The sequence below is a fragment of the Pagrus major genome, chromosome 18, assembly GCF_040436345.1.
Source record: "Pagrus major chromosome 18, Pma_NU_1.0".
Classification (NCBI taxonomy): Eukaryota; Metazoa; Chordata; class Actinopteri; order Spariformes; family Sparidae; genus Pagrus; species Pagrus major.
In genome coordinates, this window is record NC_133232.1 from 8,444,844 (window position 1) to 8,467,128 (window position 22,285).

The window sequence follows — 22,285 nt, forward strand, 5'->3', positions numbered from 1 at the left end:
CCCGTTATGCAAAAGGGGCTGCTTGTAGTGACAAACACACTGAGAATTATCTGCAGCTATACTGAGCTTTTTAGCATCTTTCAGCTCATTGTTTTGGTTTTCCAGCACACCTGCTGTATCTTTCAGTCTCAGCACTCATCAGTTCTGATCCCAGCAGCATCAGGCAGATGTTTTGCAGACAAATGTAAAACCATTGTGCAACTGGTTTTTCTGATATTGCCGTGTTGTTCCTGTAACATCATAGTATTGTTTCAGGATTATCTTTGCATCTGACCAATCATGTTGTTGTGATGTTATTGCTTTGCAACTCATTATTATTGTTATTATTATTATTATTATTATTATTATTATTATTATTATTATTATTATTATTATTATTATTAATTTCAGTTAGGCTTAGGCAACAAAATGACTCAGTTAGATTCAGGAATAGTTTTTCTTTAGGATTAGCAGGTGTTAGAAAGGCTAGTATCTCCCATATGCAGTCTTTTTTCCTGAGTGGTAAAGCTATGACCTCACAAAAAAATGAGAGGGCAGTTACAATGATAAGCCCTGGAGCAACATAATCAATGGCGTTATAGTGGATCAACCTTAAAGCGGAAACTGACACCTTTCCCCCCATAGTGTTTCCATGTGGTATTGTGGCACCACTCGGGCTAAGACAACTGAATTGCTTTCAGCTTTCCTCAGAGCAGTACAGACAGAAAACACAGGACAAAAGTTGAGTTAATTTAGTCTATAATGGAGATGTGAAGGCAGATAGAGATGGTGTCAGAATGCCAGTCTGACTGTATCACCACTCAGTCTTCATATTCCCAGCAGATTTTGTGCTCAGTGGCACACAAAATTATATTGTGAAAGCAGAGTTTATAGGGAACCAATCTAAACACAGATGGTGTCATACAGTAGCCATTACATGGTGCAATCAGCGTTTAGTTCATCACGATAAGTTATCACAGAAGACTTGTCAATTGACAGTTTAAATACCGTACCAAGAAGCAGTTCATGAGTATTTTCTGAATGAAAGAAGATGTTTTTCAGACCAACCAGACTTTCCCATTATGGGTTTGAATGCATTAATACCATCTCTGTTGCCTGTCAACAGCAGCCATGGTGGACGCAGCGGCAGCAGAGCAGTTCCTGGATGCAAACCCGCAGTTCGCCAAGCAGTACTATGACATCAACTTCCGGCCTAAAGTCATCTCAGAGCTGATGGACAACAACCGGAAGGCGGCGGTGGACGTCAGCAAGTTCCATGACCTGACGATGGTGGAGGAGAGCGAGGTCCTCTTCGACCTAGTGCGGGACATCCAGGACAACCTGCAGATGGAGAAGTCTGTCTTCAACCTCATGAGACACCTCAGCTTCATGATGAGGGCTGACCGCATGAGTCTTTTCATGTACAGACAGAGGAATGGAGTGGCTGAGATGGCAACCAGGTTACCAGGGATTTCTTTAAAAGTTTAAAAAGTAGCTTTTGTCACTGAAAAGGATCATTTACTAGTGTCAAAATATAAATTTATTTCTTTGCCATGAAATGAGTATGTGATTGCACACATGTTAGTTTTATGTAAAATAAGCAGCAGTAGTTAAAGGTACAATATGTGAGAATTTTAGTTAAAAACATCCAAAAATTAAATAAACTTATCGACATAATGTCGATGAGCCAGCAGTGTAACCACCAAATCTCTCCTGCTGCTCCAAGCACCTGGTCCTGACCGCCAGCTGCAAAGCTAACTGAACTAACTAACTCATGGCAGCTACAGTTAACAGCAGTTAGCGGTTACTCTGGCGATAAGCTGCCTCCTATTGATTTGGAGTATTTCTTATATATTGCACCTCTAATCTTGGGAAACTCAACATTTTGGACACACACTTGCTGTTTTTCATCAGCACGCTGCTTCACATTCATACAGGACACTCACATGTGGCAGCTTAAAGGAACAGTTCACCGAAAATAAAAATTCAGTCATTATGCACTCACACCATACTGATGGAAAGTGGAGTGAAGTCTCTGCTAAACAACTGAAGTGGCTGAGGACTTGTTTTAAAATGTAAACAAAACATAAAATGGCTCCATACAGCCTGTTCAGAGCAATACTCTGTAAGTCTCAGGGAACCACACTGTTATAAAAAGACCTGATTTACACCCTTTTTAAAGCTGAAATCTTCACTTTAGCTGCTAAGCTAAAAGGGTTAGCGCACACCTCTCTGAAGTGGGTCCAAAAGCCTGACCAGATCTCGGGACGTCTGGAGACCACCAGACAAGCTGTATGGAGCTATTTTAATTTTTATTTTGTCTGTTTACATTTTAAAACAAGTCCCCATCTACTTCTGTCATTAAGGAGAATGCTGTTTTGCTATGAAGCTCCAGAAATGTTTTGTGGACTACGAAACTTCACCCATTCACCCCTGCAGCACCTAAATAAGTGTCGAGGCACGTGTGCATTTCCTGTTTTTTGTGACCCAACTTTTGTCTCCTTTAAGATGACCTGTTTTGAGTTTAAAATATAAATTAAAATAATTTAGAAATCCTGCTTTAGCTGCACAGCACATTATAATACACTTTTTAATCTTTACCTCCAGGTTATTTAATGTCCATAAAGATGCCTTGTTCGATGAATGCCTGGTGCAGCCTGACAGTGAGATCGTGTACCCTTTGGATCTCGGCATTGTGGGCCACGTGGCTACCAGCAAGAAGATGGTCAACATTCCTAATGCGGCTGAGGTAAATGCACAGCTATTGTTTGTTTTGTGTATTTTGTGTTTAATATTATACCAATATACTAGTAATGTGTGTGTAATCTTTTGGACTTTATTTACAGGGTGTCCTTTCTTTTTGTCAAAATGAGTCAAGCTCTTCTGTGTGAAAGCACAAATCTTTTAACCTCCCACTGAACCTAATGCTGTATTAACTTTATACTTACACTTACTTGATGGCAAAATGTAGATTAACCTAACTCAGCAAGACCACCTATACTTGGCTTTATACTGACAAGTGATACTCGAATAAGTATTTGTAAGTATTTGTCCAAAAATCCTCCTCCTCTTCCTTCGTCTTTTTCTTCTTCCATCTTCTTCTTTTCTTCTTGTTCCTCTTCTTCTTTCTTCTTCCTCTTTCATCTTCCATCTTCTTTCTTCTTCTTCTTTCTTTTCTTCTGCATTAACTTAAAAAATATCATCAAGTCTGGTTGGCCCCACTAAGAATTAAACCATTTTACCCTGCACGTTGTTGCTGTTTTCTACCTGTTGACCACCTGATCAGTCACGTGATCAAGCAGCGCAGATCTAAAAGGGACAATAACTATCTCTTCTGTTAAAAAAAAAAGAAAGAAAAACATACTCAAAAACATTTAAGTAAAAATTTTGTTTATTACTCAGTCAACATTCAAATTCCTGTCTCCAACCTGTCTCCTGCTGCTCTGCCTATGTTTGACCACCAGATGGTGACTGGACACCACGGTGCTCCTTCCACTAATTCCCCCCCAACCAAAGCCAGCTCAATCCCATTAAAGCCAATACCTTTGACATTTGAAAATGGCTGGCAAGCTTATTCCCATGTACATTTCAAGTTTGTCATGCTACGGCATGTCCACCAACTTCACTTCCACCCCGCCCTTCCTGCACAAGCTATTATTGTGACATTTGGGCACCAGCCCACTCCACATAACTGATGGATTACAAGCGCTTCTCTTTATCAGTTCAATCACTTCCTTTCATGGGAGATTAGAAACATCAGCTGCTGATGTACAAACAAAACAAACGCGGGTTGATTGTTCCTGTTCGGTTTTATCTACTGGTTCTGCTGCCAGGCCGGCCGGTGGTGCCTTCACTGTGAGAACAAACATTAAGGGTGCTGTTAGAAACCTCTGTCCGTCACGCCGCAGCCTCACACAAACACATGAAAGCACGATGGGAAATGTGGCAACTGGAACGAAATCAAAGCCTCAGTCTCCCCCGTCGCAGGAACGGCTAATGTTTCCATATAATTGGTTGGCTTTATGATGCTAATGCACTGAGGATGGCCTCTCAGAGTAATGCAGAGAATCACTGAATCACTGGCTCCCTGCGCTCTATTTCCATCCCAGTCCAATCCAGTGCAGGCTGGTCAACCAGTCAGGATTCTTTGAGGTTGAAGGTGGGGATTACATGTCACTGGGATTACGTGGTGAGCAACAGCTGGCCTCATTTCCTCCCCAGTACTTCTGCCCACGCTTCCTTCAAAGTGAATTTAATTATCACATAATTTACCGACTAATAACGCAGACTGTCATTTGAGGTGTGGTAACTCGGCGGGTGTGCGTGTGAGGACCGTGGAGAGTGTCAGTGGGGGGAGGATGCAGATGAAGCCGGTTAATCTGTCCTGAATTAGAGCGATCCCAGATTACTCCCAGAGGTCACACAGGCCCTGAGCCCTTTTCACAGACTCAGCACTATAACACACCTTTAATCTATTCTGTTGCACTCTATTGTTCCCAGTTTAAGTTTTTTTTTTATTTCTTTAGTGGAGCAGAAACACCCTCAAATCCAATTAATGTTTACTAACCAGATATGCTCAAGTGGCCAGGGAGGAAGTAGATTTTTATGATTATTTACCAGTTTATTACATATGTATGTATTCAATTGTTTTGATATGTTTCTGTATTTATTTGCATGTATTATCAGTTTACAAATGTAATTTTATGCATTTCATGGAAGTGAGAGAGAGTTTCTCATCTTTTCTCTGCTCATTTAGCATGTTTATTTAACAAACTGATGTATGCACAGAAGGGTCCAAAAGTCTGAGACCACTATTCAAAATACTCGGATACAGTACTTTTTTTTCATTATAAATTATATCAGCTTAACAACTGAAGGGGAAAGATCATTCTTTTTTTTAAATATCTTATTAATTATTTAATATTAGTATTTGGTATGTCCCTCTTTTGCTTTAATGACAGCATGCACTGGAGTTGGCATGGACTCCACAAGTTTTTGCAAAACCTGATGATGATGATGATGATGATGATGATGATGATGATGATGATGACAATGGAGGTTTATGGGGGCACTTGAAGACAGAGAAAGCCAAGGATCCTGTGATATCACAAGAAGCTTTATGGAACACCGTCAAACCATGCCGGCATTACATGAGTCATCAAGTTTTTTTGTGGAGTCCATGCCAGCTCAAGTGCATGCTATCATTAAACCAAAAGGGGAACCTACCAAATACAGTAATATCAGATTACAATATTCTGAAATTCATTTTTCAAAGATTCAACTTTTCACTCAAAACTGTCAAACTGATATTATCATTTGTAATGAAAAAAATATATAACAATCGAAACAATTGCAAAATAGAAGTCTTTTGACCAGTTTGACCCTGTAGTAGATTTAAAATAAATTAATCTCTAAACTCAATTTCTGTCACCAGCCTCAAGTGACAAATATCACAGATCTAACCAGGGTTCTGTAGGGTTTCTACCTTTCAGTAGATGTGTATTTAGACGTGTAAATCCCAACTAGTAGACTTAATTAACAGAGAAAAGCACACATGAATAGAATATATAAATAAATGATTAGTGTTTTTTAGTAAAGTAAAGCATCGAGGTGCTCGGCAAAGCTCAAGGTAAAGCTTTAGCTGATAACAAGCAGGATGAAGACTTCTCTGAGCTTTAATGGGTCAAAGGTCACCAAATAACAAGCTGTCAAACTCCTCAGATCTTTGGAGCAGGTTCATTATTAAGCTGTGTGAGGCTGTAGTTGAATCAGTTGCTGTATGGATTAGTTATGCCTCTCTCATAGTGATTTTTACCTTTAATTTTCCTCATTCAAGCTGGGAAACTATCAAGCCGACCCCTATGCAGAGATAACTTAAGGCATTAATAAATACAGGGGATGATTTACTTATTTAGTTTGTGCTGTAAGATGAGGACTATCAGATCGCTCAAACAGGTGCACAAATTATAAATGAAATCGAACAATAAAACCGGGCAGGTTCAGAGGAACGTGTTGCACTTTTTACTCTACTGAATTGAGTGTGACACATACAGGCATTAAGACCACAAAGCTCTTTTTTTGCAGATCTAGGACATGTGTTTGGAGCCTGCTAGAAGAAAAGGTTTTGAGTTGTTGCTCAGGTGTCTTTGCTTTGCATGTTACATCAGCAGTATTCAGGTTTCTGGCTGAGGGATGAAAATAAAGATCCCATATTGCCAATTTTCTGGAGTGTCTACTAGAACAGGTTTAAATGCTTTAATGTTCCAAGGTGTTATTTTTCTCATATTGTCCATTGCTGCACCACCTCTTTTTACCCTCTGTTTATAAGCTCCATTTTAGCGCCTGTCTCTTTAAGGCCCCCCTCCCAAAAAGCCCAATGCGCTCTGATTGGTCAGCTCTCACAGGCCTGAGCAGGCCGGTGTCACCGTCTTTCCGCATGCAGTATGTGCGTATGAATATATGTATTGTTTTCTTCTCAGTGTTCCTTTTGAACCAGGAAATACCATCTGAACAAAAAGTCCCAACCTGCCTCACCCAAATCTGGACGTTGTCACCCATTTGAGTCACACAAGCGTCGCTCTCTGCAGGTTTTTGTTCCTTCTTGGCAGTTAATGAGCCGCTCTTTCTGTGTTTCACCCCTGGCGGAACACAATTGATGACCCCTGCTGCACAGGAGGAGCAGTAGGTGGAGTGCAGCAGAGAGGGCCTTGAGTTTTTAGATAATGGGAAGGCTTTGCTTGCAGCGTTTATGGATAGACATAGTGTGTTCATCAAAGTTGAGTGTAGAAGTTTTGAGTGGTACAGGGGCAAATTAAATACAACCAAATATTCTCTCTGTCTTTTCTTTTCTTTTCTTTTCATAGAGCCCTCATTTCAGTGACTTTGTGGATGAGCTGACTGAGTATCAGACCAAGAACGTCCTCGCCATCCCCATCATGAACGGTAAAGACATGGTGGCTGTCATGATGGCCATCAACAAGTTGGACGGGCCACACTTCACTGTGAAGGATGAAGAGGTAACATCTAATACTGTCTGTAATACTAACTTATACACATTTATTCAGCCTTTTTTTGAAACCTGATACAAAGGGCCACAAAACCAGCATTCCCCTCAGCTTTCATGGGTTTTTCCTTGTCATTGTTTATGTCACAAACTTCCTCTGTTAGTAACTGGCTCCCTGGCATAGCAGTGATGCAATACAATTAAACTCACTCTACCAAATAATTGTTAATGAGCTCTGCTATAAAATCCACATAAAACTATATGACATAGACTTAGCTTCTGTCGTTCATTGTCAGTTTTGTCCCTACTCACATTTCTTCAGCAGCTAATCCACTGTGTTTTCCTGCTTCTTCAGTTTTTCATTGGTATATTGGATGCATGCATCCCAGGACCCTGTTGTCAAGTGTCTTCTAAGGAAAGAGTAAACCCATTTACTGCCGAAACAATATAAACGTGATGCAAAGTGTTAATGACATTAGCTGTTCTCAGCCGCTCCCAAAATATGGCCTGAAGGTGTGATACATCACCGGGAAGCCCTCTGTGGCATTCAGTCCAAATACCACACAGAAAAAGTAAAGGAAGAATAGACTATTACATTTTGTTTTATTATTACCAAACATGAAAGTTTGGTGATTCAGAAATGAGATTTCTTCCATTTGTAAGGTGTCAGCTTCTCTGACACAAAGACACAAAGGTAAAAGTGACTGACAAATTATGCAAAACAGCTTGGCCTTGCTAATAAACAACAATCACATCCATCTCTCAGTATTACACAAAGCAGCCAAAAGTGTGTGCTGTTTTTTCTTCTAGATCCTGAACAAGTATCTCAACTTCGCCAACCTGCTGCTGAGAGTTTTCCACCTGAGTTACCTGCACAACTGTGAGACCAGGAGGGGACAGGTGAGGCTCCTTTCAACCAGTATAGGCTATTTGTTGGTCACCTGCGCAGAAAGACCCCAGACTCCCTTGAAAAAATGCTCAATTTTGTGAATTGTTGAGTTTTTTTAACTTTATAAACTTTGTCTCTGGCAAGTCTTCAATTGTTTTGGCCTCCTTGTAAATTCGGCAGATATCATACATTAAGTTTGTTCTTTATTTGTGTAAAACAAACAAACAAACAAAAAAATCATTGTGTTATATTGTTAATACCAGGTGTGAACTGACTGAATTAGAGCTGTCCACTTGTGTTTGGATCACTCAGGACGGATGTTAACACCAGGTCTGAACAGGGCCTTGGACTCACATGCTTTTTAGAGTCCGTGTGAATGACAAGAATGTGCGCGGATCCACATTTTTTCACTCTCGATGACATGAATATGTGATACGAACGAAGATGAAAATAAAAATGGAGTCATTCAACCGACTGGTGTATCTCAGAGCTCGAACTATAACAGAAATATGTTTGAGGCAAGTAAAAGAGGCAACAGTTAGATAGGAGAAGGGTTTCCAGGTTTAGCCATGGGGTCAAATGTGTGCATGAACTTGTACATGAAACTGTACGTATTGTATTCTGCTCCATCGTCCAGGTGTTGCTGTGGTCGGCCAGCAAGGTGTTTGAGGAGCTGACAGACATAGAGAGGCAGTTCCACAAGGCCTTGTACACAGTCAGGGCTTTCCTCAACTGTGACCGTTACTCTGTGGGTCTGCTGGACATGACCAAGACCAAGGTGGGTTACCATAGATACACAACCGCAGTCAAGGATAAGCCTGAACACAAACAAAACAATGAATCCACTGTTTGTAGATCCCCATCTGTGCTGCATGGTCAGGACATTGCCAAAACACACATTTAGTTGTTTATTGAAGTTCAAATTTCTGTTCTGAACATTTATAAAAATTAACATAAAATATGATTACAGAGCCTAATTTACATATTTAAACATAAAATATCAGAAAACAAATTGTCTTAATGCAAGCAATCAACTGTGGATGCTTCTTTGTGATATCTACTAGTTAAAAATACCACTAAAAATTTATAGAATTACAATACACGTCTGTAAAGGCCATTTTCTCACAATGATTTTTTCTTAAACTTAAACTTCTATTCTTTTCTTAAACTTTCTTAGACTTAAAATTTAAAACTTCAACAGCACCAAACTTTCCAGTTGTATTCCTATCTATATTCTGAAGGTTTATGCGGAGGGGTTTGTTTATTTGTCCTTCATAGTCTGATTTCTAGAACATTTTATTCCAAAAACATGACAGGAATAGATTTCTTATGGCTTAAAATAGATTTTTATGCTTTAGGGAGTGATAAAGAGATATCCAAAATGTCTCTGTAATATCTTTGATTCTAATATGACAGCAAAATGAAACAATTCAGGTTTCTGTTCCAGAAATGTATGAAGATTGATACATTTTTAATTAGATAATGCCAAATTTGCAAATTTAAACATGTTTTAATGTACGTTATCAAATGGGGGAGTTTCAGGGTGATATTGGTTAAAATATTTCACCCTATCCTCCTGTCGTGTCTCCCCTTACATAGTTAAACTACTTAAACTTGAATGTAAGAGCAGATTGTGGAGCATTAATCTACATTTAGGGCTTCATTTGGGTTTTAAGAAGCTTGACTGCAGCGACGGTTTCACAAAATCCTAGAACCTGAAAAACATCCTGGAAATGAAGTACCTCTGCATACTACAATAGGCCTTTACAAATGTTGTGTTTGTGTCTGTCTGTACGGCTCTCATCACAGCTGAGTTCTGATGAGATCTGTTTCTGTTTTTCTCCTCTTTTGGGAAGAGATATTTTCAGAAACTCCTTTGGGGTTTCTTTGTCTAATCTGCTCAACTTTTTTTTTTTTTGCTTTAATCCAGTGAGTCGAAGAAAGAAACCCATCTTAAAACCATCTTCTGATCAGTGTCATTCCATCCCCATGTACATATTGTCATGAATACTACTTATTGGCTGTGGATGTCACCTAATTACAAGCAGCTGCCAGTTGATTCCTAACACCTGCTATCTGAGAACAAACACATGTTGTCTGCCTGCACAGATGGCTGTCTGCTAACAACGCTGGATTTCATGAATGCAGCACTTAAGAATAAACAAAACTAGTCGCTCAGCTTTGAGCCTATGATTTGTAAACTCGTGCACTTTGTGAGGAGGCTGCTGGCATTAGCATTTTCAGGCAGAATGGTGGTGCTGGCTGTATATAATAACAGTAAGAGCATCTAAATAATGAAACTACAGAAGCAGCCGTATCAGCTGTGATGTCCCACTCTAAATCTTCATCTCTCTCTCTCTCTCTCTCTCTCTCTCTCTCTCTCTCTGTGTGTGTGTGTGTGTGTGTGTGTGTGTGTGTGTGTGTGTGTGCGTGTGTGCAGGAGTTCTTTGACCTGTGGCCAATCCTGATGGGAGAAGTTGCACCATATGACGGACCCAAAACTCCTGATGGCAGAGTGAGGAAATATTGACCACTGACTGCTGCTATAACTGTTACTGCTTCAATCATTCACTCTAGTGCCACCTTCATCTAAAAAATGTCCTATAAATTATTCACATCAAGGTAACGCTGAAACTTATTGCAGGATGCACAAGAAATGTGCAGTGAGCATTTTCAGTCCAAAGAGGATGAATCCAATTTTTTTTTAGTTTTCCTCTTACTTTTCTTCGTGCACCAACATTAGGCAAAATGTTCTAATATATCAAAAACTAGTGGATTGATAGATTTCCATGACACCAGTTGAACAAATGAACGCCCCCAGGACTATGAATTTTCTCTAATGCGACGCTCATGACAAACTTGAGATGTTCAGTACTTTCGAGGCTCTACGATGTTTTGTTTGGATTAAGTTAAAAGTACTTGCATGTTTTTTTATCCAGGTTACATAACGTGTACATACAGTGACAACAAATTATATTTATCTTTACATAAACATTTGGAATTTCTTATAGAATGTGGCTCTATGGCTGCTACAACTTGAGTTTGCTTTTAAGACCAATAATAATAAGATGATATTCTGTGTTGGGAACATTTAAAAAGACCATAAATGACTTTCGATTGAAATGTCCTCTCTCCACAGTGTCTCACTGATTGTTATTTTGTTTGTCTTCTCAAGGAAATTATCTTCTACAAACTGATCGACTACATCCTTCATGGAAAGGAAGACATCAAAGTCATTCCGTAAGTCACAGCACTGGTCGAGTTTCAAGGAACCCTGTGAGATTTGACTGCTAGCAGAAGCAGTTGAAGTTTGGGTCCCTGTTTTGTTTGTTCTTGTGCACGTGGACATTAACACCAGGACACAAGGACTTGTGCAGAGCTTTGTGGCGCTTCCGCCCCCCGTGTCTCCTTGGCATGATATGGAGAGGACGTCAGACAGATGACAACAGGACACTATGTGTCATCTCTTCCTCCCTGACAAAACAACAAAAATTTAATACGGCATCCTTACATTTTATCTATAACAGCAGATCGGATAAGCTTCGAGTCCAGATCAAGCATGGTATAGCCATTTTTTGACAAGTCAGTCAGATTCTGTTCCAGTATTGTTTTTATAGTATCCGACGTTGTTGCTCTTGTAACTTCTGTCCCTACAATTCACTGCAGAATAATCTTGTCTGTGTAAACTGACAGTTGTTATTTCTACTACTACGTACCACTACTTAATTTCAAAGATTTTACGTAACGTGTAGCAAAGTCAAATGTATATACGCACTGAAGAGGAAAATAATTTACATTATTCATTTGTTTTCCTCTTGTCATTTAAGATGATGACTGTAACGGTTGAATGTTCTGTTCATCCTCAGGAGTCCTCCGGCAGATCACTGGGCCCTGATCAGCGGTTTACCAACCTACGTAGCAGAAACCGGATTGGTGAGTCAGTGTGTGTTTTTTCTTTAGAGCTGCTGGCCTCCTCATTTCTTCGCTCTGGGATTTTGAACAAATCTCACTCAGTGTTGTGAAATGAGCAAAAAGTCCCAAATGCAGTTTGAAGAAGAACATTTTTGCACCATGACAGAATTATTTTCACGCAGCATTTTTCCATTGTTTCTCACTTCATAAAGTTTCATTAATTCATCTTTAATGAGCTCTGATTTGTTTAACTTGTCATGTGTCAGCTATCAAACTTAAACTCCATGACCTCATTTACTACCATGCTGTTTTAAAAGTCAAACTATCTCCTACAACAACATGCACAAATCCAACAAGTCCTCAGCAAATAAATGTTTCTGTTTCATTCCATGGCTCTGACAGCATTGGTTTTGGTACCGTGTGTCATGGCTCTGCAAAGAATCAGTCAAATTCAGAAACACTGACTGAGTTGTCTTTTTATAATTCAGTGCTATTTTGACGTTGAGGCTCCTTTTGCCTCTTGTAAATTAAAAGTAGCCTGAGCAGGAAGTTGCCATGTGTCATCTTTGAATGTTTTAGACCTCTACTAGCATGTGGAGCTGGTTTTCTACGGGTCGGTCCCCACGAGACATAGTCCAACCATTTGACCCAACAGGTGGCGGGAACATGAAATTTGACAGCGAAGGCTAGTAAACATGGATGTAAACAATGCTGGATTTTTAATACTTAAATAATCATCATTTCTCAATTTCGTGAATGTCGAACTTTTCTGTCCGTCAGAAATATTTTCTTAGCTCAGTCTTATATGAAAACCAAATGAGAGTTGGAAACATAATAAGATTAAAATGAAATGCTGCCACATTTACATTCTTAAGTTACAAAAAGTTAATGAAGGTCACATGGATACACGGTGACTGAGAGTATCGAACATGTGACACCCTGCAGCCTAAACATGTATGAGTTAAACAACAACTGAATAATGAATGAATAGCCAGTGAGCAGGTTGAATACAAACCGTGGCAGCCCTGTTCAGCAGGGGACTGAGAAAGATAAGTAATAACAACCTGCACTGACAGTAAGGCAGATGATACAAGACAGAATTATTTGGCCAATTTACGGCTGATCTGTTCAGGCAGATGAGTGTAAGGCAGAAATACCTCCTGTGTAGAAGAGCTGTGTGGCAGATTCATCAATTCCCTGCAATATTTAGGAAAGTTTGGCAATTTTTAACCTCCACAAAAGACAGGCAGAGCAAATTGTACCAATCACTGTAGGTTTTTACATAAAGAAAGACATTTAAAATTTATATTCTTACATTTAAGTCAAATATTTGACATTTTTACTTAAAAAATGTCGAACAATTAATGGAATATGAAGATAGTTGGTACCTAATTTTCTTTCAATCAACAATTCGATTAATGGACTCATTGTTTCAGCTCTAATGTTTTAGAAAAAAGCTGCTGCAAATGTGGTAATTTTGGTATATAATACTAATTATATAACCAAGATTCTAAAAAACAACTCTGGAGTGAATAATTAGTAGCAAAGCTGCATTTTTACAGATAATTTACATCAGTTCATGTTGACTAAAGCTCTTACTTTATTCAAATATTTGGTGTAATTTGTCTGATTAGTCTTGTGTTAATTGATAGACTTTTGTATAATGAGATTAAGAATCATCAGATTATTTTTATTCAGTATCTTTGTGACATCTTATCTCTACCCAATCACCCATTGTGAGCACAAAAACAGCTCACAGGCAGAAGTCTGTAAAATCCGGCATTATTGAAATGAGTTAATGTGTTTTCAGAACCAGTGAGTGTGGCTCTATTCAACCAAAAGTTTCTAGCTCAGAACTACAAAATCCTCCTCCTCATTTTTCACTCTGACTCTTCGAGAACAACTTTTATTCTGCTGTGCAGGAGTCTGAGTAAAACCAGCATCCTTTTAAAAATCTTTATTTCTAAATATCTTCATTGGAGGCCGCGGGCGGTCAGACGAGCAGGACACCATTAGGCCTTATTACACAGTTGTCAGTGTGCACACAGTTGTGGAAATGAAAAGTGCTCAGCCACACGCTGCTGTGATGTATAATTGTAATTTCTGCAGCCGTTGTAATTAATCACACTATGCTTTTTCCGAACCGCTGAGTCTGCCGTCGCTCATCTATCCATCCTTCCTTTTGCTTTGTCCCGTCTCTCCTCCTCCTTGCGTCCTGTCCTCTCATTGTCTTTGACGCTTGCCATTTTTCAACTCTGCATCACATCATCGTCTCCTTTTTTTCATCTCCTACATCATGTAAGAGGTGAAACCTTTTCATAAATTGAGGGGAAAAAGACATGTCAGATTGACACTAATGGTTTTGGATGTGACACAGGGGGTTTTGGATGATTCACTGTGGGGCAATACAACTTTGTCAACTCCTGGAAATGACATGAGTTCCTTCAACCCAAATAAGCTGAAGGTGGAGTTTTTCATGTGAGATCACAAGAGAACAAAGATGTCCTCCTCTTCCAGCCATTTTGTTGCTCTTATTTCATCCAAACCTGACAACCTGTTATTTTTGTAATGGTGACACATTATGCTGGTTATTTATTTGTGTTTTTGGTCAACTTTGTTATCTCTTCTTGTTTCCTCTTTTCAACAGATTTGCAACATAATGAATGCAGCTGAGGATGAATTTTTCCAATTCCAGGTAAGATGGCCACAACCTTTTATTTTTCATTTTGAGGAGGCATGAACTATTCAGTTGCAACAAAGGTTTAAGGCGAGCTTAATAATGCTTTGCTCCAGACAACACGGAACTGGAAAAATTCTGACCTTCCGAAGTTGAAATTACTACTTGTTATGTTGGGTCAGATCTATCCACCCCGACTTCATGAGGGACCAGTTGTGTGGCATCACACAACAGTGGCAGCAATCATGGGGAAGGAGCAGGATATATTTGTTGACTGAGGTATTTACAGTATATAATGACCTCGCGAAATATTCAGAAACAGTTCCAAGTAAATTTTCTTCCTCTATTTTAATTTATATATGCAACAAGGTTGCACTGTTGAGGGTTCACTTGCCAAAGAAACATCAGTTTGTCAGGGTCAGCCATGTTTTTTGTTTACTTTTGTTAAACCTGGAACGATTTGAGGTCAGAAGTCAGAAATTTCAACTGAGAAATTTTGACCTCCGACTTTGACTAAGACAACACTTCTACAGTACTGAAATGACTTGGCAAAGCACCAACCATCAATTTAATTATTTAATTCAAAGTCTGTCAGTTTAATATCTTTCAGGAGATGATTCCTGTTCATTATAAGATTGTTTTTCATTGTAAATGGTTCGTCCCTCAATGACCTTATCGACGAGTTTCCTGGGGAGGTCACTGGGGAAACGATTATGGATGGTAGCTCAGGTGCTCAGCAGTCTGGTGCTTTTCCTCTTTTATACCAGTGATTTTGAGGACTAAGGCACCATTGTCGATTGTATTCAAAGTGAAAAACTGAAGGTTGTATGTTGAAGACATTGCATAATTGATGACTAAAAAGAAGGTACGGTGTCTTTAAATTTTAAAACCAAGTTTATCTATATCTTTACAGATACTGCATTTTATTGAACTCTTGCTTCTCTGGGCAGTAATTATCAACTGTAAAACATAATAGTTTCAGTTCACTGTACATCAGTCATGAAGTCACTTGATAGATGCTTTTCTCCAAAATGAAGTGCAAATATGATCATCCATGCCCAGCTTTATATTATTTGGATCCAAATGTTTTTTTTTTATGGTTTTATTTATCCAGGAAAGAAAAACACTTGGATTCACATTCATATCTTAACACCAGTTGTTGCTCCAGAGTAATATATGACTCCACAGTGATGTGAATAAAAATAGAAGTGATTTAGAAATAATGTATTAAAATATTAACTTGGCTATATAATGAGCTCTCATGTTCCATAAGAGACCACCAGAGAACAATCATGAGGAACCATTCTGCCATATAGTCATCATTCTCGGCTCTCCTTCGTTTAAATTAGTTTCCTGAGGGCCATAAAGGGCCCATTGTATTTATCCTTATTAGACTCTGATTCTGAGACTGTGGTAGCCATTGTCCCCATTCTTACATCGATCTTGGTTCTGCACTGCTGACAATTAAAGTCTGAACGTCCACGTCTTCTCATACTCAGTTTGATCTGTGCTGGAATTCATCTCATTAGAAAAACTAATGAAGGGTTTGGGCCATGTTAACATGTACTGTAGTAGACGGTCTATTTTCTCCTCTGACTGTACAAATCAGACTATTGGTGTGGCTCAAATCCATATACAAATCCATATATTTACAGTTTAAGTATACAAAAAGTATTTTAAAAAGTCAGTCATTTGATAACTTAAAGGTCTCATATTGTAGAAAGTGATATTTTCATTTCTTTTTTGATTATACAGCAGGTCTAGGTGCTTCATAATTACTCTGAAGGTAGAAAAAGCTCACTCCGGAGGTAAAAACACACACAGCCTGTTTTCAGAAACTTTGACTTCTGTAAGTGTGTGATGTCACAAGTGTACAGTCATCACTGTAAGCCACGCCCCCAGCACAGCTGTGCTTGCAAGGGTTGCGAGAGCAGACCAATCAGAACAGACTGGGCTGTCAGGAGGAGGGCCTTAGAGAGAGAGTGTTCAGAAAGAAGGTGAATAGAAGGACTGTAGGAAAAATGTGTTTCTTAAATATTAAAGCATGTCAGTTTTTTCTAGTAGACACCCAAAATAAAAGTATGAACCTTAAATGTGGATAATATGAAACTTTTAAGGGAAATTATACAATATGTGCAACATAGGATGTAAAGCAAACTGCAACTTTGAAGTCTCACTGCAATTAAACACAGAGACAAAGCAAGACATAATAATTTTAATTTGATATGTAATAATTTGATGCTCATTTGTGTCTAACAAGATTCTAAAGCTCTCTCCGACTGAGCAGCTCCTCCTCTTCCTTTGTGTAACAGCACACTCAAAAATAGGCTGCATTCTTAATTTTGTCACTATTCAATTGTGAAATTATAATATTTCTGTTTGCTTCCTTCCTGATGCAGCATGTGTTGTTTTTTATTATCTTGCAAAGTATGAAATAAATACAGAATACATGTTTGCAATGTGTGTTTCAGCAAACCACAGATATATTGAAACCTAACATTTCCCTGTGTTGCAACTTTACTTTTCTTTAGGTTCAGTTTCAATTTCATGCTGTGACTATTTTGTGCTTATGGTCTGGTTAGTTTTAGGCACAAAAACCACTCGATGAGGGTTGGGAAAAGATCTTGTGTTGACTTAAAACACCCAGCTTTGTCACCACAAACTGTCATCTCTTTAAAAATAACCAGTGATTTCACACTTACAAATGTTGAAGCACTGTCTCAAGCAGTGGTCTCTACACTGTAACACTGCCACCATCCTCTCCAGCAGCTCATGTGTGTGAAATGCAGTCGTGACATGACACAAATTGTAGAAATGCTCACATGGTATGTATGACGAATTTGTACGCATCTGGTTTGCAGAAATGTAACATGCCAACGTTTTGTCCTGGTGACTGTGCTGTTAAAAGGGAGGTTTAAAGTTGCTGTACATAATTCTGCCAGTCTGGACAGATATCACGACAAAGAAACATACAACTTCTGAAGTTTTTACTTTTCTACTTGATAGTTTTCATTCACTTTTGTTAAGCTATGCCATATTCTGGTAAAAGAGGAGATTTGGTTCTTTGTAACTCCTGAAAGGTGATCCAAGCAAATCTCTTTCATACAGTTTTCTAATGGTTTCCACTCTGAGATGAGGATAAAGTGCAGCAGTAGTTAATTTAGCCCCATTTTAAAAGTGAAACTTTAACAACCACTGCTGCTGCAGGATGGTCAGGTTTTAGGGGCAGTGAGCAGGTGAATTATTGATTCTCTCACAGGTCACGTTTCATTCCTGCGGGGTTCCTGCTTTCTGCTAAAATTGTGATTGGAGGAAAAAGTAGCCCTATATTACTGTCATATTGAAACATGAATGCAGTTGAAGCATATTTATATTTATGGTCACTGAAATAAGTGTGTGTCTGCACAGAAAGAGCCTCTGGACGAGTCCGGCTGGACCATTAAGAACGTCCTGTCTATGCCAATCGTCAACAAGAAAGAAGAGATAGTGGGTGTGGCCACGTTCTATAACAGGAAGGACGGGAAACCCTTTGATGAAATGGACGAAGGACTGATGGAGGTACTGGCTTTGTATATGTGTTTGTGTGTGTGTGTGGTTGTGTGTGTGTGTGTGTGTGGCAGCACTGAGTCACTGGTTTATAAATACACTCGGGCCATTCAGAGCATCTGCATTATTTATCGTTGGGCCCGGAGGCTTTTTACTGAAGTTTCTCTATCTGCCTCACTGCTCAGAATTCAGTTGAAACTCACAACACGACTGTTTGATCCTCATATGTTCCTTAAAATCGAAGTAGTTTGAGGAACAAGTTTAATTTTGCCATTTGAATATGAGTTGTTGTTCAGAAAATGATGAACCGCAAAAGTGATTTGACCAAAACCCACTCCAGAAAGCTTTTAGATCGGGTGTTTTAACAAAAAGTGTGTGTAGTGTAACATTTGCCAAACAAAGTTATACTTTGGAAAGTAACTGATTACAGTTTTTAGATACTTGAACTTCACTTGACCCTTTACATAAAAGGCAGCTTTATACTGTTACTGCAGAATATTTCAAAAGGAAATATTGTCAACTACATATATTTGCCACCTATAGTTACTATTCAGATTAACATTTTACCTACAAAACACATGATCAACATATAAAATGCGAGGGATGAGCAAGTACAACATTATCTGTATCTGTTTGGACAACAGAATTATCTTCATCCACATTAGATCTCAGAGAGGGCAGGACGTGTACCAGGAGTGAGTGGTGCTTCAAGTGGAAATGGTCAGGACTAATCAGAAGTGGTTAGTTTTAGCCTAAAATGTATATGGGTCAATCAGAAGTTGCTATATTTATTATTTATTAGAAAACTATTCACAGAACAGCCTCAGAATTGAGCTTCAGATCAATGTTTTTGATCACAAAAGTAATCGGACTATTCACAGAACAAGTGTATAAACATAAAGACATTTGCTCCATTGTGAGTACAGATATTGACAGATTTTACTTGGAAGATTAAACATAAAAAGTAAATTATCTGTACCGGATACTTGAGTACATGCTCAACCCAGTAGTAAGATTGAGCCCCACCCAAGCGTTGCAACGTTAAGATGCTGCTTACATGGTGGTGCACCAGTATTAATAAGTACTTTGACTTTTGATGCTTTAGATATGTTTTTCTGATAATACTATATATTTTATTATTAATCTTAAATGCAAGACTTTTTCATATTTCGTATTTTAGTGTTGCTACTTTTGCTTAAGTCGAGGATCTGAACTTTTTCCACCACAAACAGGAAGTGATGCGTTTATGTTTTGGTTTAGGGCTAAAGACAACTGTTAGCCACTGGCAGAACAGAAGATGAAGTGTCACCTATAGGCTATTTACACTCTCTCTGCCTCTCTCTTTCTCTCTCTCTCACACACACCCACCTGCCTTTAGTCTCTCACCCAGTTCCTGGGCTGGTCCATGCTGAACCCCGACACCTACGACAAAATGAACAAGCTGGAGAACAGGAAGGACATCTTCCAGGACATGGTGATGTACCACGTCAAGTGTCGCAAGGATGAAATTCAGAACGTTCTGGTTAGTAAATAAATGTAAAAAAAAGGAGAAGCCTGTGTTTTAATTCTTTATGTTTCAGTCCTACTAAGACATTACAGACATTTTTAAAAGTCAAGGATTTTTTTTTTTTTCCTCTTAAATTTACTTTAGTATTATTGTTTTCTTTACTTGGCTTCTTGAGTTTTCTAAAATATGTAAATAAAACAAAGCTCATGTCCCATGTGACTTTAAAACTTTGATTCAAAACAAGTAGATCACATTTAATTTAGTCAAATTTGATATAAGATGACAACAGGACATTTTGACAGTGGTTTGTAGCAGTTAGACTTTATTCATTACTATCTAGATCTGTGCAATTAAATCTGATGTTCAAGTTTGATTAAAATTCCAGCAAAGTAACACCATGAATAAAAAATGGTAATAATTTTATCTTACTGTTCAAATTAGGGGCAGCAGGCTTTTGTTGAAGTTGAATTAAAAAAAACACATTCTGTGCTCCAAGGAGGCGATGAAGGATGTATTATTAAATAAGTGGAATAAAAAGAGGGAGACAGAACAAACTTGTTTCACAGGAAATTAAATTCCCAGTTAGCACCTTGGTTTATCATTTTGGTATTTGTGCCAGACAGATCAAAAGCAGTCTGTTCCAAAGCAGTCGGTAGATATGGACGATATAAACAGGAGGGTGAGCATCGTTTATAAACTGAAATAAGCTGTCAGATTTTCTATGAGGTGATTTGTCAGTGGACATGGAGGGAACAAAAGCAGGAAGATGACCTGCTTTGACCTTAGATCAGGAGCCGGTTGATTGATGCTGAACCGTTTCATCCAAGGTGAGCGTTGATGATGTGTGTTTCCCCAGAACACCAGGGAGAGATGGGGGAAGGAACCGGACGAGTGCGAGGAGGAGGAGCTCGAAGAGATTCTGGTAAACGACAACAACAATGAAAAACGTCCAGCTTGTGTTTCAGCAAAAGAAAATACAATTCCCACGATGCAACATGATTCTGTGAAGGTGGAAAGAAACAGTAATGAAGGACATGACACCATGTTGGAAAAGAAAAGAGCAGACTGTAACATTACATTGAGTACATGCTTGACAAGTGACCTCTTGGTTACATTTTTAAAGGGACAGTTCACCCTAAAATCCAAAAGGCATAGTTTTCCTCTGACCTGTAGTGCTATTAATTCATCTACATTGTTTTGGTGTGAGTTTCTGAGTTGTGGAGATATCAGCTGTAGCGCTCAGAGCACCAAAAAAATAAAAAAATCATTTAAAAAAATCAATCATGACCTGGTTACTCAGGATGATCCACAGACCTTGTTGTGAGCCATGTCATGTAAGAGTGTACATCTACTCACAGACAAGAGGCTAGCTTTCATAACAGCTCAGCCATGAATTACACCATTAATGTTTACATCCTGCGCTGTCACAAGCACGAGCCTCTTGTTCATGAGTAGATGCACGGTTCCCTCTGTGGAGTATTTCCATTAGTGGTTGTAGTTCTGTAGAAGGAAAATAGTTTTTACATGTAATGACTCACAAATATGTATATTAAATAGAAGTTAATAGTGAACCCAAAGATGGTACCCATAATGTCCAATGAGAATTGCTTGCCTGGAACATAAGCCAAACGGGTTTTTAGCATCTGGATTTGCTTGGTTATGTGGCCCACGCAATATGCACAGTAGTGTTTCTCCCGCTGGCCCCACCTGTGAGTCCCCACTCAATCCACACACTTCACGTTATGATATAATTCGCTTTTCTCGGCTCAAGGAAAGTCATACGAATATACACCTCCATGGATCAAATATTCATAATGAAAAAAGTCATAATTTCTCTTGTCTGCAGTTTGCTGCAAGGCTGAGTGGCACCGTCGTATCCAAGTTTATAATACAGTCATGCTTATAACAAGGTCTGTGGATTATGTTGAGTAACCGGGTCATGATTGCTGTTGAGGCGAGTGTCATCTAGTAGCATTATATATATATATATATCTCCAAAACTCGGCAACTCACACCAAAACAATCTAGATGGATACATGGCACTACAGGCAGGAGGAGAAAGTGTATTTTTGAAAATAAAATACGACAATATTCACACTAGGATTAACACCAAGGCCTGACTAAATGATTGCAAATTCATAATATAAATTTATATGTATAGTTGTCCCTCTCTGTCCACAGTCGGAGGTCTTGCCCAACTCTAAGAAATCTGAGATCTTGGAGTTTCACTTCTGTGACTTTGAACACAGTGAACTAGACCTGGTGAAATGTGGCATCAAGATGTACTACGAACTGAAAGTGGTGGACAAGTTTCACATTCCTAGAGAGGTGGGCGGTTTGTTAATTATTTCTAAAACCCTGTATTATTATTATTATTATTATTATTATAATGTTAGATCTACATATATGGAACATATCTGAGATCTGTTTGTATCATTAGTTGGAATGATGGTGTAGAAAAATCATAAAGCAGTGTCATATCCATCAGAATTTTTCATTGTCTATCATGTAAATGTTAAAAGCGTAACACCGTGTGTGTGTTCTGCAGGCCCTGGTGAGGTTCATGTACTCTCTGAGTAAAGGCTACAGGAGGATCACCTACCACAACTGGAGACACGGATTCAACGTGGGACAGACCATGTTCACTCTGCTGATGGTCAGACACATTCTCAGTACACTCATCAATCCCTCACCTCCTGCTCTCAATCTTTTCTTCCTCCTCTCTCCAGTAAAACCCACTGCTCTCCACCTCCTCCTCTTCATCTCCCCTCA

General features: G+C 38.8%; 1 protein-coding gene across 2 annotated transcripts in view; it reads left to right on the forward strand.

The window, feature by feature from the left end:
* Positions 1–1,110: 1,110 nt before the first annotated feature.
* Positions 1,111–22,285, forward strand: part of pde6a (phosphodiesterase 6A, cGMP-specific, rod, alpha) — a 34,159-nt gene continuing 12,984 nt past the window's right edge. Inside the window, exons 1-14 of one of the 2 annotated variants that reach the window (XM_073487086.1) lie at positions 1,111–1,439; positions 2,587–2,728; positions 6,843–6,995; positions 7,793–7,882; positions 8,509–8,649; positions 10,312–10,386; positions 11,047–11,111; positions 11,738–11,804; positions 14,431–14,478; positions 17,869–18,018; positions 19,385–19,528; positions 20,370–20,435; positions 21,695–21,841; positions 22,062–22,169. In XM_073487086.1, the coding sequence (XP_073343187.1) occupies positions 1,111–1,439; positions 2,587–2,728; positions 6,843–6,995; positions 7,793–7,882; positions 8,509–8,649; positions 10,312–10,386; positions 11,047–11,111; positions 11,738–11,804; positions 14,431–14,478; positions 17,869–18,018; positions 19,385–19,528; positions 20,370–20,435; positions 21,695–21,841; positions 22,062–22,169 (1,725 nt within the window). Of the gene's footprint in view, positions 1,440–2,586; positions 2,729–6,842; positions 6,996–7,792; positions 7,883–8,508; positions 8,650–10,007; positions 10,149–10,311; positions 10,387–11,046; positions 11,112–11,737; positions 11,805–14,430; positions 14,479–17,868; positions 18,019–19,384; positions 19,529–20,369; positions 20,436–21,694; positions 21,842–22,061; positions 22,170–22,285 lie in introns of those variants that run through there. The other variant, XM_073487088.1, reaches the window with a different exon arrangement.